The 12574-nt window shown below is 33.2% G+C and overlaps 1 protein-coding gene across 50 annotated transcripts in view; it reads right to left on the bottom strand.

Annotated features, from left to right (window-relative positions):
* Positions 1 to 12574, bottom strand: part of MPDZ (multiple PDZ domain crumbs cell polarity complex component) — a 229323-nt gene that overhangs the window by 180460 nt on the left and 36289 nt on the right. For all 50 annotated transcript variants that reach the window (XM_056805373.1, XM_056805384.1, XM_056805400.1 and 47 more), the window contains exon 3: positions 9923 to 10089. In XM_056805373.1, coding sequence (XP_056661351.1) covers positions 9923 to 10089 — 167 coding nt within the window. The remainder of the gene's footprint in view (positions 1 to 9922; positions 10090 to 12574) is intronic.

The raw sequence follows: 12574 nt of genomic DNA, 5'->3' as shown, positions 1-12574 counted from the left end.
GCACAGATACAACATGTATGTAGATAAGTTAAAAAAGAAGGCAATTCAAACAGGAAGAGAACTGTAACAATGAGAGGAAATAAGGAATATTCTGAAAGGCAAAGGTGGGACATGGGGCAAATCAGGCATAAAGGATAACATCTACACAAGCATACAGAATGGAGATGAATGTTGAGTGCAAAAAAATGCTTAGTCTAACTTGGTTGGCATTAAATAAGTAGGTTAGTTTAGGTAAGATTGTCATTTTAATTATATTGGCTTTGCCCTCTCATGAACAATTAGTGTTTTCTCAATTATTTAAATCTGTAATGGAGGGAAGGTTGGGGAGTGAGGAGACCTTGGTATTTTAATGTAACAAGTAAAGAAATAAATGTAAATTAAAAAGAAATACTTGCTCTAGGATGAAAAATGTATGAAGGAGAGAAATATGAATTGTTAGGAAAGTTAGATTTCTAGGACCATAGATTTGGAGGCAGAAAAGGCTTTAAATGTACTATTCCAAACATTTAGCTTGTGAATGAAGAAATTGACATCCAAAGCATTAAAGTGATTTTCCCAAGATTTCACAGGTAGTTAAAGAAAAAAGGCTTAAGCCAGAGTTCTCTGATACAAAAACCAGTGCTTAAAACAAAACAAAACAAAAACAGTGCTCTTTTCACTGGAGGAAAGTATTACATAAATAGAAAAGCATCATATAAATGTGAGCCAATAATGCAATGAACTTAAGCTATTGGTTGATCTTGCAGGTTTTAATGACTAGTGTAAAGCACATATTCCCTCCTAAGAAGGCTCTTTCCACCTTTATTCAGTGGACCAAATTTCCCTAAAGTGCTTGATCTACATCTTACAGATTTCCATAAAACAATTAGGCAATACATTTTTTACTAAACATCATTAATTAGGACAGAATTGAATTAAGGCTGCAGAAGTGAATTCATACAATTCCCGAGGGAGAGGCCAGAAGGGACCAGGAGATCATGTGACCACTGTCTCTAATTTTGGAAATAAGGAAACTAAAGACAAAAATTGTATGTATTTTTTTAATTCCCTGAAAAGTAAATATGGAATACAGAATGAGATAACTGATAATATTGGACTTGGGAGTTAGGCAAGGGCCTATAAATTGGAAGGCATTTACTATATTGTTAAAAGGAAAGGAAGGGACCATATGATTAATTTTTAAGGACTCTTCCAGCTCTAATATTATTATCTTGCTTAATGTCTTATCTATAGAAATGAAATAAATGGCTTGTGCCATGTTTGGTCTGCTTATTATGGCCATTTTTTAGTGTTGAAAGCTAAAAGCTTCATGATCAAAGAGATTAATATTTATGAAAAATGCCTATACCTCAAGAATGCTGAATTAGATACAATCACATTTTATCAAACTGAAATAGCCAAGGATGAGGTTGAAATTATCTTGGATCAGTGGTTATAGATCAGTCTTAATAATTAAGAGGTGGGTGGCACAGGGTTTGGAGGGCTGAACCTAAAGTCAGGACTACTGTAGATCAAACTGAGTCACAGATATATTCTACTTGTGACTCTGGGTAAGTCATTTTACTTCTGTCTGAAAGACTGTCTTTCCCTGTCTATAAAATGGGGATAATAATAATATCTGCTTCCAAGGTTGTCGTGAGGATAAAGTGTGATCGTGTTAGTACAGTGATTTGCAGACTTCAAAGTGTAATACAAACTAGGTATTGTTATTAACTTGATCAGATCAACCTTGTGATGTTAACAAAGTGACTGACTATTTTATTTTCTTTTATTTCTTTCTCTGTATGCAGTGAGTAGTTTGTTGTTCAGTCATTTTAGTCAGGTCCAACTCACCCTCAACTCATTTGGGGTTTTCTTGGCAAAGATACTGGAGTGGTTTGCCATTTCCTTCTCCATCTCATTTTACAGATGAGGAAACTGTCACATAGCTACTAAATATCTGAGACTGAATTTGAACTCAGGTCTTCCTGGCATCAGGCTTGGCATTCTATCCATGGAGTCACCAAGTTGCCCTGGAAATTTTAGTCTCAATAAAAATATTCAGTGTAATGGCAAGGCAAAAAATATATTAAGATCTTACTTAATAAGATCTTTTGTGACAATATGGTAAATAAAAAAGTCCCTAGGCAACAAAAATAGTGCCCTATAATTTTATAGGAAAGGCTACTGCTCCAAACTATTTATTCTTACTTTACATATAATTACAATTTCAATAACTTAATTATAATTTATTTACTATATACAGGGTATCCCAAAAGCCTAATTAAGCATTAGTAAGCTATATACAATGCTATATAATTATCTTATATACTTATGTATCATAGCATTTGTAATTATAATTTAAACTTAAAATTTAATATTATATATATGTATATATATGCAAATTCTAGGTTTTCTGGCCCCATTACTAATTAGAAACAGCAAATTAGGAAGGAGGAATAGAAGAAACTATGCTATAAGAAGTAAAGCACAAAGATGATAATAGGACCCAGATTTTAGTATCTGTTTGGGATTTTTTTCTCTAACACTTCCATAATTTGAACTACTGACCTACTTTCTCCCAGTTGTTAAAAGAAGCTGGAAACTCACATTTAATTAGATTAGGTGATATACATTTCTTTCATTTATAGAATGTCATCAATACTTTTCGATGTACTGTGACTCCTAGTATTAGCTGCACCCATCTCATTAAGTAGCAGATTCAAATCTAGATCCTCTTGCTCTAAAACCAGTCAATTTGTCCACTTCTTTATATTCATGATCTTCAAAGCATAACTTCAAGAAGGAACACATCAGTCTCCAAAGACTTTATTTCAAACTAATCCTCCTTAAGATCAGTAGAAAGTTTGGGCTCTCATCCTAAATCTTACAGGTCATTTAACTTTGTCATTATAATTCCACATAGCACCATTTGCTGTTTGAGACATGCATGCACAAACACACATACTGGCCTAAAATAGCAAGATGGTGTTGCATTTTAATCCAGTGCTACAGAAAAAGCTTGCCCAGGAAAAAGCAAGAATTTTAGTCCCTTCTTTTAAGTACTCTATATTTACACACTTTCAGTTAAAGGAACAAACATTCAAAAGCTGTTATTGAACCAAAAATAAAGTGCTTAGAATTCCTACAGTAAATAAACTTCATGGTAAATGTAAAACATATAAATGATTCTTTTTCATTATTTGAGGTTGATTTTCAACTGGTCACTGGTTTTGTTCAATTATTTATTTTTCATTTTTTTTCATTTCATTTGAACATGTTGGTATAGGAATACTTATTGTAGAAATTCTATCCACAAATACAGATGGGAAAGTAATTAACTTGGTTTTTGAAAATTGCCCAAAGGTGTTAAAAAATAAGTGGCTTGACTGTGCTCATAGTATATGACAGAGGTAGGATCAGAATCCAGGAATTCCAATTTCCACAACCATCTTTCTATCCAATATGTCTCATTATCTCTTGTAATTTTCATATTACTGCCCTGTGGCAATAAAATTCCTTGATTGTTTAGGAATATTGTTAATATTCAAAATAAGTATAAATCATTCCACTTGTAGAGGATTCTTGTTAATGACATAAATATATATCTCCCTTCTTTCTACAGCAAATCATAACTACACATTTGGGGGAGATGACAGTAATTTCTCCTTTATGGATAGCAGGTTTATAAATTAGTAAATTCCATTCCAAACTCAAATTGTTTTGGATGTATTTAGTTGGGTGTAATATTTCTATTTACTGCCTCATAAATTAAAATCCACTTGGCTTAAGTGGTCAAAGAATCTGACCAAATAATTCTCAAAAGAACTACAAATATTAACCACCAAATACAAGATCTCCTCATATCACTAATAGGAAAATAAATATGTGTTAAGCAACTTGTGTTATCTTATATCCAAGCTAAGAAGCAAAGGTGATCAAAAATGGGAAATCAATGGCGGATGGGCTATGGACAGACAAGAACCCTATTGACAAAGTTGTGAATTTTTTCAACCATTCTGTAAATTATTCTGGAATCATGTTAAGAAAGAAATGAAAATGCACAGACCCTTTGAACGAGAGATCCCATTCCTAAGCACATACCCAATAGACATCAAAAGGCAGAAAGGAAACATTCCAAAACATTCAGAGTAGCACTTATTGTAATTTTATTTTAAGAATTTCTTGGCACTGACAGAATAATTGGAGAAGACATCAGTGTCATAAACCAGTGTTGGGTTTTCAGTTACACTTATGTGACTGATTATACAGATGCTCAGATGTTTGCTCAATTTTTGTGTAGATAAAACTCAAATGGTGGGACATATTTTAAAGTTTCTAAATAAAAAAGAGATGATCAAGTCCTAAGTTACTGATATTCAATTCAACAAACATTAAGCAACTACTATGTGCAAGAAACTAAACTAGCTACCAGGGACTGCTGAGACTCAAAAACAAAAACAAACAAACAATCCCTACCGCCAGGAGTTTACATTTTTCTGAGGGTTCAATACATCATATGAAAGTGTACCTGAATAGGAAATAATTTGAGAAGAGACCACTAAAAACTGGGATTGGGAAAGGAATCTGGAGCCTTTAGGAATGTGCTACTCAGGCTAAGCTTTATAAAGAAGCTGGAGAAACCAAAAGGCTAAGATGGGGAAGCTGTGTTGATCCCTTCCAGCCAAAGACTGGGGACAATTTATGCACCAGCAAAAAGGAAGTGGGAGAGAAAAGTGACCATTTTAGGGAATGGGAAATGGCCTGCTTAGCAAAGATAGAGAGAAAATAAAAGTGAATCATATGAAAAAATATCTGTGAAGGAAGGTGTAAGGCCAGATTGTGCTGGGCCTTCCTTAAATGACTTACTGATGAGTTTATATATTGAAGGGATTTTTTGATTCCTCTAAATAATCAAAGAGCTCTTGGAGATTTCTAAGCAAGAAAGTGGCAAAGGTCTATAAATACTAGCCTATTTTATAGTACTGTACTTTTGAGAAAGACAATGTTTTATGTGGAAAGGAAATGCATTAAAACCATATTAAACATTTCAACTATTTTCATTTTAACTCCATTGGCCTTTTTTATTGATACTTCTTGGTCAGACATCATGTTCATTTCTGTATACATCAGTCTTTCTCCTCTCTGAACCATTTACTCTTCCCTTGTAATAAGACTTATAAAAAGAGGAAACTAGTTGATCAAAAGCAACCAATTCATCAACAACCAGAAATACATGTTGCATTCCACACTCATAGTCCCCCACCTCTACAATAAGAGAAAGACCCCATTTCCTGGACACATTTAGTTTTTAGTATTCTTTTCATTTAGATGATTATAGTTATTGCATGTGTTGTTTAACTGTCAAACTACTCTTTACATTTGTTCATATTACATTCCTGTACCATAGACTGCTATACATGTTATAACTATATATTTATATAGGTTATATAGTAATTTGTGGGGATGAGAGGATAAGTAGGAGAGAAACCTCACAAAATCAAGCATAGAGTGAGGTGTGTCAACTCTTTAAAAAATGGATTTCAATGATATTTAGACCATCATTTCAAATAACCAAGACAAAAAAGTCCTTTGATTCACAAAAGATATATAATTCACATAATCCTGGGTTTTTTGACCCAAATTATCTTCATCATTTTGTCCATCATCTACCTTCTCTCCCCGTGTTAGACAAGCCTTTCCTAAAAAACTTTTTAAGCCTCAGTATAGAAATACTTATGTTAACCATAAAAGTTTTGCTATAAACTTAAAAAGGCAAAATGGCACAACGGAAAGAACTCTAGAGCTGAAATCATTAGACTTCCATCCAAATCTTATCTCTGTCACTTATCTGGGGGGAATTATGCCCCTCCCTGTTTGTTCCCCAGCCTGTTTCCTCAACCATCATTTGAAAAAAGGTTATAATGGATGATTTCCATCCTCCCTTTCAATTCTAATTCTATGATCCAATGAACTGGAGCAAAAAAAGAAAAATAAATGTATATCTAGTTTATTCTCTGTTCATTTCATTTGAAAAGGCGATGAATTTCTAAGGAAACTGGGTTTTGCTTCTACTGGTTCTGCAAAGGTCCACAGACTGCACTGGCCAAGTACTATATCCTTAAGGCTAGCAGGTTTCTCTGATTAAACCATTAATGTGTTTATTCCTCACACTCATCCCCCCTACAATAGCTGGATTTCAGTCCTGAATAAGCACTAAGCCCTAGGGTGATTAGCTCCAATAATGACACAGTGACAGTAGGTCTACTGCTTGAAAATGTGCTTTTGACAGATCACTGACACACAGTCAGAGTCCTTTTCACTTAAATGGGTATTGTGCAATAGGGCAATGAATTGAGACCGTTAGAGATTATCTGGATTTAACAGCACGTCCTTTTAGCTGGCAGTTATAACAATATACCAAGTAGCAGAATTAAACAGAGGCATCAATTATACCCCCCAACCTGTTAGTATTTTTGACAATATTTAAATAGCACATCCCTTTAGGGCATGGCTTTTATGCCCTCTTCGTTACACACCTGTCAAGTATTTAATTTGCCAAAGGAAACAGTTTGATTTCCAAGGGCAATCTTAATATTGAAGTAGCAAATTGGGAAAATTGAACCTTATTGAATAGAAGTAATGAGAAGAATCTGAGAAAAAAAATAGTAGGCTTAATTCAATGTGGCGTGCGCGCATCTGTCATTGACACAACAATGCGATCAAGTTCCCCAATATGTTGCATATACCTCAGGCTTATAAATTATTCACTTTCTTCTCTTCTCAGGGAGATGGAGGCATGTTAAAGAAGGCTGATCTAGGGGATCAAATTTCTAGCTCAAAGGACTGTACAAAGATTGTGCCTAGAAAAAAAACTCACCTGTTGTGAGAAGATAAAAACAAATGCCTGATCACTGCTGTCAATAACTAGCACAGGATTTATTTTAAAATGAATAAAATGTATTCTTTTTAAATAGTAGCAGCTAGGTGATACTGTAAGAATGCTGGATCTTGAATCAGGAAGACATCAGTTCAAATCTGGCCTCAAATGCTTACAAATTATATGGCCTTGGGCAAGTCATTTTAATTACTATCTGCCTCAGTTTCTTCAACTGTAAAATGGGAGTAATTACAGTATCTATCTCCCAGGGTTGTTGTAAAGATAAAATGAGATATAACTTTAAAGTGCTGTTCCAACTTTAAAGCAAAGTAGAAATGCTAGCTAATAACAGGATTGCTTAATTACCATAAAAGGATAAAATTTAGGATCAAAATGTACCCAAGACATTATTTAATCCAATTCCTGATTTTCTAAACAATGAAACTGAGTTATAGAGAGATGATGTGACTTGACCAAAATCAAAGGCATATAGCATAGCAGGGATTAAAAATCCTCTGAGACCTAAATCTAATGTCCTTTCCACAATACCATAAATATCAAGTCAAAGAAAAAAAAGACTCTCCCTTTTTTTGGTAAACTGTGCAAAGAAAAATAAAACAACTAGCATAATGAGACCAAGGATATTCAGAAAGAAACAAATTAGAACAAATAAACAGAATGACACAAATAGTTCAATTAAGGAAGTACTTGGTGTTTCCAGATACTGATAAGAATGCTCAAAGTCAACAACTAAGGTGAAATATGACTGAAAGTGCCAACCTTTCCAGAGGAGCAGAGAACATGTTTCTCCTAATTCTTTTATTGTCTCTAGATTACATGAGACAAGTGCTCAAGAGATACTAGTTAAATATAAAGAAAAAAAGAAATATTGATGTTAATTCTTCTCTTTCCACACAAAAGGGATAGTAAAAGCAGCTCTTTTCAAAAAGACACCTAAGATACTTTCATAAAATATACCTTCACAAATTATCTCTGTTATATATAGACAGTAGCTATATTATATTTAGATAAATTATGGCTCAATTTAAGAAATGGAAAGGTCCAATGATTAATGCTAGAGTAGAGTCTAGAACAGGGATTCTTAATTTTTGTGTGTGTGTTACTAAACCCTTTGTCATTCAGCTTAAGCCCATGGACCCATTCTGAGAATAATGTTTTAAATCGTCAAAATAAAATACAAAGAAAATAATTGTGCTGAAATAAATATTAAAGTGTATTTCTGTATTAAATTCCCCCTGAAATATGATTGGTGAATTCTAGATTAAGAAGCCTGAAGTAATATTCTACCTTTCCATCCTCAGTACATTTTTAAAAGAAAAAAAAAAACTATATACCAGAAATTAGCACCCTATCTTTGCTTCTCAATGAATTGTCCCCTCCAATATTAAATTATTGAAAAATTAAATCAAAAAGCATTTATTAAATATCTACTATGTGCCATGGAATGGCATGGAATGGAATGGCACATTATCTACTATAAGCAATGGAAGAGGAATTTCAGGAATACTGGGATAAGAAATATGAGAGAACATCAGGAAAAGTAAAGACTGGGCCTGTTTAATTTCCTGGTTTTAGTTACTAACTTTTTTTTTTCATTTGGGATGCTTGTTTCATTTTAATTTTTAAAGGTTCTTTTTTTGTATGTTATTTCTTCTCAATTCTTTCACAGTCATCTAATAAATAAAAATAAAATTAAAAAATAAAAATTCAACATAGGCAACATATTTTATTTACATTTTAGACCTTGATATTTCAAAAGCCTGTCAAGCCACTGTATAAATTATTTTCTTAAACCAGTCACTTTAATTTTTTCAAAGGAACAAACATATAAGATCATCATAGTCTAAATATAATTGAACACTAATCAAAGGTCTTTCATGAATCCAAGATTTACTGAAATTATTCTATAGGCCTCCTCATTCTGTGTGTATTTCTCATATTTTGTAGATTCACAGACTGAAAACAAGCTTCAGTTAGGCTTTCCCTCTTTCCTCTCCTAAGACCTAAACCATGAACCTTCCATATAGTATTTGGCTGAAGCTGCTCCTCCTCAAATCACTGAATCTTCAAACTACTTTGTGACTTTAAGGAGTATTTGTGTAATTTTGATCATTAAAGTAGAAAACTAAAAATTTTTTTATAATTCTCAACATTATGATAAAAAGGATTTTCAATACACCAAAATTGAATGTGATTATTATTAAATTGACTTAAAAGCCTGTGTAGGTAAAAAAAGAAACCCTTGTGGTTAAAATAATGACCTGAATGGGTCAAAATATCAGGAAAATGAATAATAGAAATTGAAATTTGGCTAACTTAATTATTTTAGTTCAGAGCATGCACACCCTCAGGTTCCATATGGTCAATGTGATATATTTCCATTCTAATTTAAATGCTTGAAAGTTTCTTTTTTATAAGAATTCCAAATAAAAATTGTGAACATAAAAAAAAAATAGAATGCTGTGTTACATTTGGAAGTTCGAATGTTTATCACCATCTGACGCTGTCATGGGAAGCAATTGCTCCTTACACTCCTTTAAGAAGTGAGAATTTGCAACGCCACCAACTGATGACAATGTAATTATCCTTCATACTGTCAAAATAGAGGTGCTTTCCCTTCTTCACATACATGATTACATATGCAAATACAAGCTTATCAGAAATAGTGTAAGTAAGGAGATCAAGTGTTTGGATGGGAATGAGCAATAACATCACATGAACAATGAACCTTAGTGGTGGAGACCACATCTATATACAGCTATCTTAAACATATTTGTATCTTTCCCTTCTTCTGTAGGAATTCATTCTTTGGCATCCAGACAGCTTTCAACAGAATGTCATATCATCCACAATATACAGCAATAACCATGGCAAAAAATAACTAGGGGAAGAAAAAAGCCACAGTGAATCTGAATGTCTCATTTGGGGCTTAAATGATTTAATTAACTATTCATTAACACATACAAAATTCAGCCTTTCATTAAAATAAAAGGGATAAGTGGCCAATTTCTGGAATGTCTGCTTAGATGGGTAATGTCCTACCTGGTCTTTAAGCTGCTGAACTGATGTCTGAAGGTTCAGAATCTGACTGAAGAGAGGGCTCTGTAGGACTGATTTTAGGAGACTCAGCTTGTCTTCATTTGCTACATCACCACGTTCTCTCAGTTTAACCTGCAATCGTTCTGCTGCCTGTAGGGCTCGACTGGTGTCTACATCAAGAAGTATTATGAGTCAGTAGTGGGTTAAAAGAAAGGATTCATGTCATAATAAATTTTTGTGTTGATTGATTGACAGCAAGACAACAATCTTTTCCAATGAAGCTATATCCAATCTTAATAATATGACAGTTTAGATTTACATAGTAACTTTATTAACTGTTGCAGATGCATTATATATGATTTATAGCAACTCAATGAAGTGTTTAAAAAACATTATTCTCCATTTTAAAGATGGGAAGCTTAAAGATGGGGAAACTAAGATACAGAAAAGTTATGTGACTTGCCAAAGATCACATGGATCATTAATTACAAAGCTGAAACTTGAAGGAAGGAAGGAGGGAGGGAGGGAGGGAGGGAGGGAGGGAAGGAAGGAAGGAAGGAAGGAAGGAAGGAAGGAAGGAAGGAAGGAAGGAAGAAAGGAAGGAAGGAAGGAAGGAAGGAAGGAAGGAAGGAAGGAAGGAAGGAAGGAAGGAGGGAGGGAGGGAGGGAGGGAGGGAGGGAAAGAAGGAGGGAAGGAAGGAAGGAAGGAAGGAAGGAAGGAAGGAAAGAAGGAAGGAAGGAAGGAAGGAAGGAAGGAAAGAAGGAAGGAAGGAAGGAAGGAAGGAAGGAAGGGAGGAAGGAAGAGAGGCCAAAAGAAGTGCTTGACAGAATGTTTTGTGTTAGAAAATAATTGGAAACAAAGTAGATGCTCATTGACTAGGGAATAAATAAATTGTGGCATATCAATGTAATGTACTATTAGACTGTGATAAACAACAAATATGATAAATACAGAGGAACATAGAAAGATTTAAGCAAATTAATGTAAAATGAAATAAACTGAACCAGGTAAACAATATACACAAAAGACTACAATGATGCAAATGGAAAGAATAACCACTACAAAACAATCAAAAATAATGTTACTGAATTATAATGAAAATATTGCCCTAAAGAAGACAGACAAATAAACATCTGATCCTACTCTGTTGAAAAAAAGCATGTAAGAAGGTGGAGAAAGAAGAAGTGATACATAAGTATGGAACATTGCATATAATATCAGATGTTTTTGATGTAGAGTTTTGCTGGATTTTTTTCCTCTTTTTCTTTTTCTTTTCATTTTTTAAAAGTATTTTTATAAAAAATACAGAAGTGGGAAAAGGGATACAGGGGGAAATCTAGATGATGTAAAAATATATTTAAATAGTAATCTATTTTTAAAATATATATGAAAACTTGATACAGTTAGCCTATTCAATGCAATAGTTAATTTCATTTTCCTTACTTTTTTTAATTAAATACAAAAACTCTTTTTACTTAGAGAGTATGTGAATTTAAATACCAGTGCTTTCTACTTATTCTGACATTTTCTTATTTCTTGACTATTAAAAAAAGAGAAACATTTTTAAATGAATTCAAATATACTGTGGGTCATGCCATTGACAATAAAACAAAGCTAACTTTTAAAAGTAGCCATTGGTTCAATCCTCTCATTATAAGGATCACAGATCTAGAAAGCTTGAAGGGGCCTCAAAAACCCTCTAGTCAAATCTCATTTTACAGACAAGAAACTGAAGATATGTAAGTTAAGTGATTCTCCCAAGGTGACAGAGGTACTATTAGGGATGAGATTGAGTCAAGGTTCTCTGACTCTACAGTTACTACAGTTACCCATTGCCTAGCCCATACCACTCTTCTGTCTTAGAAACAATATACGTATAGCTTTTTAAAAAAAGACATGAAAGGAGGGAGACATGTTTACCCCTAAAAAAAGAAAAAATCTTAAGAGTAAGCATTTTGCTCTTAAGGGAAAACATATTCTATGTGTTTTCATTGTCCTAACAGTCCAAGTATTTGTATAAGTAAGGCAATAAGTAATTTTCCACCAAAAATAATGAAAACAAACATTTTAAGAACATCTAACAATAAAAATATATTATTATAATAGATGATAATAATAATGATAACAATGAGATAGGTCAGGGAGTAGAGGTAAATCCAATTTTAGCAAAGTATTTAATTGAGGAATAATATTTTCAAGCTAAAAAAGACACAATAGATGTATAATATATGACTAAATCATTTGAACAATTCAAAATTAAAATCTTAACTCAAAGGACACCAAAATGTGAAGCTGGAAGAGATCTTAGATGTGACCTAGGCTAACCTTTTCCATATCTATTTTAAGCTGCCTTAAGTCTTCACTAAACTTCATCTGTTCTCTATATAAGCCTTAGTTATCTAAGTTCTGTTGATGTTCCATTCCCCAAGGACCTTATGTGAGGTGAGAATTCTAATGCAGGTCCAACTAACATGGAAAAAACAAACCTAAGATTTGGGTCCTCACCTTCATTCAATGTGATCATTTTGATAAAACTGACCTATGCTTAAAGAAAAAAAAGAAGAGCCTAGAATTGGGTTTATTTTAAACTTTCTCAAGCCTATTATTGCTAGAATAATTAAGTTTTTTAAAGTTTTTTGTTTTATTATAAATGAA

Source organism: Monodelphis domestica, chromosome 7 (assembly GCF_027887165.1).
Source record: "Monodelphis domestica isolate mMonDom1 chromosome 7, mMonDom1.pri, whole genome shotgun sequence".
Lineage (NCBI taxonomy): Eukaryota > Metazoa > Chordata > Mammalia > Didelphimorphia > Didelphidae > Monodelphis > Monodelphis domestica.
The sequence above is the reverse complement of the archived record's forward strand: the minus strand, read 5'-3'. Positions and strand labels throughout refer to the sequence as shown.